This window comes from Bacillus rossius, chromosome 7 (genome assembly GCF_032445375.1).
Source record: "Bacillus rossius redtenbacheri isolate Brsri chromosome 7, Brsri_v3, whole genome shotgun sequence".
Classification (NCBI taxonomy): Eukaryota; Metazoa; Arthropoda; class Insecta; order Phasmatodea; family Bacillidae; genus Bacillus; species Bacillus rossius.
This window is the reverse complement of record NC_086335.1, coordinates 45,458,933-45,464,318: the sequence shown is the minus strand read 5'-3', so window position 1 is coordinate 45,464,318 and position 5,386 is coordinate 45,458,933. Positions and strand designations below refer to the sequence as shown.

Genomic DNA, 5,386 nt, shown 5'->3' with positions numbered 1-5,386 from the left:
CATTACATTATTTCTTTGTAAATTTGGAATCTTATAACGATCCTCTACGGAACCTGTAAAAGATGAGTGTTTTGTATAAGTATACTTTTTTTTAGTAACTCTAGACTTGAAGGTCTTTTCAAAAAAAAATTAATTAAATTCTGTAAAAGATATTTTTCGGTGCTCATAATGTGTCTTAATTACACTGCAAAAAGTATGTTTTTAGTTCAACACATTGCCAAAAGTAAAAAGTCATTTTGAAAATGAAAAATGAACCTTGCTACAAGGATTTAATTGAGTCATCTCTCAGTACAATACATGTTAAAAAAATTATTTGGGTTTAAAAGGCAAAATACAATGGTGGAACGGTTTCATAAGCTATCTTGGGTAAAACCGTAAAAGAACCCAAATAGTTCTTTAAATGATTTATGCAATGGGGAATTTTTATTTAATACAATTTCTTGGACATATGCCATTGCAGTTTTCCACCATTTGTCATGGGAAAAATTCATAAATGGAAAATATGAAATAAAAAATTAAAACATGAACCCTCAAAGATCAAGCCTAAATCAGCTATGTGAAACAGATAAACCCAACGATGAACCTGAACAGGTATCATGGAAAACATGACGACGACAGCACAGACGTTGTGTTGTTCATAATATGTACCAGTTGAAATTCATCGTTGGGTTTAACTGTTTGACATCATATAATTTAGGCTTGTTTTCTGTGGGTTTATGTATTCATTTCTCATTTCTTATTTTGCTTTTATAAATTTTTCCCATGGCACACAGTGCAAAACTGCAATGGCGTATGTCCACGACATGGTATTAAATCAGAACCCAAATAGCTTCAATAGTATAACTGACCATAAGTCCACCCAAATCACTCCCCTCTCACCAAGGTCAACCAAGTTTGATTTCCTGTGGGTATAACCCACGTATTCTTAAGAGGTAAACATGGCGGTCAATCCAGGGAGCCGGTGGTTATCCTCAGGGTATTCCCGTTTACCACACCCATTCATTTTCTCAAAGCTCAATTATCATCTTATCATCGGTCATCTTTAACAACCTTGATGTTGCCTACATGTTAGACCTATTCATTATTTTTTCCAAACATTTTAAGCTGTTTGAGTGTCATCAATTTATTAACCTGTGAGTAAAAAAATTACTTATTCAAAACTGATCTTGTTTAGGGAAAAAAAAACATTAACAAGCACATTCAGTCATCCACAAACAGACCTACACAATTTTATGTAAATTTCGACTGAATTCTCAAAAAATTATTTGCAACAATAATTTTTGAACACTATAGCTTTCTTTTCATTATCACAAACCTCAGTTAAATAAGTAAAAATTAACTCACAAAAAAAAATCCTCAAGATAATAAGGCTAAAACAATGAATGACTTCTTTATAAAATTAAATATTCATCAGTTGTTTATTTTGCAAGGAGGGCATTACGGAAACTGTAACAAAATTGGGAACTTTAAAGCATTTTCACAGTAAAATAATTTAATTTAAATGATTAGTAATATGCATGCCGGTGATGGAATGATTTGGAAAAATAAAAATTAATAGGCAACTGCTTTAAGTTTCACAAATATATAAATATCTGCAATGGAAAAATTTGTCAGAAATGCAAGATCAAAAAAGTTATTCTATTTGGTTTATACATTTTGTAACAAACTCAATACATAATAAATTACATCCATTTAATTTCATATGATAAAAAAATTACTTTTTTTGTGATTTGAATTAAGTTTTGTTCTAAACCTGATAGTATGGAATTTACTTTAATCTTGGTGTTACATGAATTATTGACATTATTTTGGGGTTATTTGGGTTATACTGTAGTTTACCATACAATTTTGTTCTAAGAGTATTGGATGGATATTCAAATAACTTTCACGTAACAAAAAAAAAGGGGGGGGGGGCATGTTTTGAAGATGCACACACTAACAGGTTCCACACATATGTTCTTGAAATAAACACTTTAAACAAAGAAAATCAACTATAAGTTGTTCCATATAAATTTTATTTAATGTAAAACATTTAATTAAATTTTACACTTTCCACATATGACCAAAAATTAAAATTACTCTGCACATACAAAAAATTGATAAAATTGATAATTCATCAGCTAATGAACCTATTTTGAATGTACGTTACATGAAATTAATTTTTCTTGCAACCAAACCATGACTAGAATGATTTACAGATCTTGAAGATGATGCAACACTGATGTGCGATAGCATTTGGCCAACTTCTCCATAAAAGGTAGATGATCATGGATCCTAAAACCACTTAACGGCTCATTCTGAAAGAAGAGAAGTATAATTTTAGCATAAACTTGTAACGACAGAAGTAATAAGGAAAATTTGAGCTTAGTATAATTTAATTATTAACTTAACAGGCACATGCAGAAATTAGATGTTCAATATTACATTTAAGAAAACTACATCAGTGGTGGACTGGCCACAGTATGAGGGTGATTGGAAACTGTCGAAAAGGCGCTAACCAAGTAACAATGGTGCCTTACATGTTATTGCATTTCCATTCTGTTATTTTTCATTCAAGACAAATTCTATGGATATTTCACCATGAAAGCATTGTATTTTGTGCTTTGTAGCAAATTTTGCAGTCAGATATTTGCTACATGTTACCCGCTATTTGTAAAAGGTCTAGTAAATTTTCATAATTTAAGTTTTTGCCTGGTTTACTGCATCGTGGTCACTTAGTCTGTTTCATGCTTAGATTGCCAGATTGATAGTATCCAGCTTGATAACATTAAAAAGCTTATTTTGGACTTTTTTCTTTAATGTATATTTTTATTTTACTAATTTTTGAAAGTGGATCAAATGGTGTTTACTGGGGGAACATTAGTAGCTTTTGAAGGGCGCTACTTGCTCTTAAGGGCCCGCCTACCGGACACACAAGCAGTGTGCAGAGCTTCAGAAGAAACCACACGATTTGAAAACTGCTCTAACATATCAGCACCATAAAGCACTCAAATGCATTTTAATACAACATAAAGCACCAAAATGCAACTGATATCATTAAATTATTAAAAATTTTAAATAAAAATTTAAAATCACATAAGCACAATCATTTAGTATAGTAAATTCAGACAATGAAGTTTGTACGAAAAAGTATTACTAACTAGAATTGAAAACTTTTTACTTTGTTTGATCGTGCAACTAATTTATTCGTACATTACAACATTGGCACATTTTTCAAACACAAATACTTGCCAATTTATTTTTATGCTTTTTACAAATTGTTATATTTTAAAAGTGCACGTGAATCAGTCAAAATGAAATGTTTTAGTGACATAACAAAAATAACAAAAAAAAACAGCAAAATATCTTTTTTTTAAAAATGAAATTGGTCTAAAAATAAAACCATAAAAGCACTTCCATATTCATCAGGCATGGCCATGGTCCTGAACATACCGGATTGAAGATCTTTCACCATATTTTAAGATTCTTTTAAGTTGTTTATAAGATTTATTTACAGTTCACAATAGAGTACTTTCGTTATTAACTACCAAAAGCGTGGGTGTTTTCCAGGTACGTTGCAATAATATTTTAATGTACAAATATACGCGTGTTAAAAAGCCACTCTGAGGAGAGAGCGGGGACGGACCTGGATGAAGTCGAGCAGCCGCTCCTCCGCGCAAGCGGCCAGCACCCTCGGCTGCACGTGTCTCAGGAGCGCGACGCAGAAGTACAGCGGGTAGTCCACGGGGTACAGGAAGCTGACGACCAGCCAGTGGCATATCTGCGGCCAGTCGAGGACGTTCCAGAAGCACTGTGCCATCCACCGGCGACAAGTCAGCCACCAGCACACCCCGCCCGTCTGAAACGAAACACAAACACTGCGACATTTTCTGCAATGTTGGTAGGTGTCCCAAGAAATTTTTTAAAGAGGTGCATTACTATACGTATGTGCATGTATGTGCATGTGAGAGAAAACAATTTTAATATCTTTAGTTGACCTCAAACAAATTAATTCAAGCTGAGATGCCTTCCCCCGAGATGCTTGCCTCTCTATTCTAATCAGGGGTTGAGACGACGCTGAGGTCTCAGTGACTATTTTGCCACAAGGCACCAGAATCGGGAGATGTATGGCTGAGTGGTGGGAGGCAAAGACACCAAGAACACTTTGACTGCTTCGCGTCTTTTTCAGGGGTCTTAAATGAGGCAGAGGTTTCCAGCTTGATCATGCACAAGGTCGACAGTCCATGGAAGACAAGTCGACACAATTTTCAGCGAAAAGGCGTTTATTGTTTCCAAACAACGCAATAGCTGAATCTGGATTCTTTGACGCACTCTGACAGCTGTCCTTGTAAAGCCAAACGAGTTAGGGGAAACCGAAATGGAAGCGGAACAGTCTGCAATGACCTTGCAGTCTTCTTGCGGTCATGCTGACTGTACAATCCCGCAGAAGGGCTTCTATGAACTGACAATGGAGACACATCTGGAAATGGACAGTCGAGAGCAATTAAACTTTCAAAATAGTATGCCTGAACATGAGTGTGAAACAGTGAGCGCGAACTGTTCATAAATGAATGCTCGCCTCAGTCGAAACAACATCACGCCGGCGGTGGCCAGCAGACAGGCTCTCGCCGGCTAGAGGTCCTAGGACTCTTGAAGTGCAGACAATTCCGGCAGGCACGGTAAAAAAAAAGAGCCAACGGTACTAGTCTTGAGAGGCAATGCCAATAAGGCAGGTTGACAACAGGGCAACGACTGGGCACAGCAAGCATACCCTCTCTCATAACACAAGTGCTGATTGCCGGCAGTGCATGTTGAGTAGGTGCACACGGGCCCCGCACGTTATCCACTCTGGTGCCAGGGAGATGATGGGTGGAAAGAGAGAGAGGTTTGAGGAAATTGGCATCTCCTGGCAGTTACAGTGCAGTTGTAGTTGCGGTGCAGTTGCTGTTGTGATGCAGTTGCACACCAAACCATTATGCATTACGAATACTAATGAACAAACTGAATAAACCTCGACACAGTTCTCCATGCCGATAAAACCAAAATAATTTCTACACACCACCAGTCATCAAGTGGCAATTTCATCACGAACATACTTTTAATTTTCATGAAAATAGCAAAAATTATCAATCATTGACAAACCTAATCACTGTCAGTTAAAAATTAGTTGCAATTTCAAAAGCTATTGAATCTAGTCGCTTGAAAATGCTTTCATATTTTCCCTGTCAGAAAATATTTGGGTCTACTGTCATTACCAATTATGTCTATGAAAATTTTCATTTTTAGAACAAGCTCTGACTTATCTTACAGAGTGCTAATGCTATTGCAAAGAGCAAGAAGTACAGATTACCTCTTGCTGCCAGATGCTGAATACAAGATTTCGCCAAATAAAGATTCAGTAATAAAT

The 5,386-nt window shown here is 35.8% G+C and overlaps 1 protein-coding gene across 2 annotated transcripts in view; it reads right to left on the bottom strand.

The window, feature by feature from the left end:
• Window positions 1–1,994: 1,994 nt before the first annotated feature.
• LOC134533953 (protein broad-minded-like) overlaps window positions 1,995–5,386 on the bottom strand; it is a 27,041-nt gene continuing 23,649 nt past the window's right edge. The window contains exons 8-9 of one of the 2 annotated variants that reach the window (XM_063371791.1): window positions 3,626–3,838; window positions 1,995–2,297 (exon numbers count right to left, since the gene is read on the bottom strand). In XM_063371791.1, the coding sequence (XP_063227861.1) occupies window positions 2,193–2,297; window positions 3,626–3,838 (318 nt within the window). In that variant the 3' untranslated portion in view covers window positions 1,995–2,192. Of the gene's footprint in view, window positions 2,298–3,625; window positions 3,839–5,386 lie in introns of those variants that run through there. The other variant, XM_063371792.1, reaches the window with a different exon arrangement.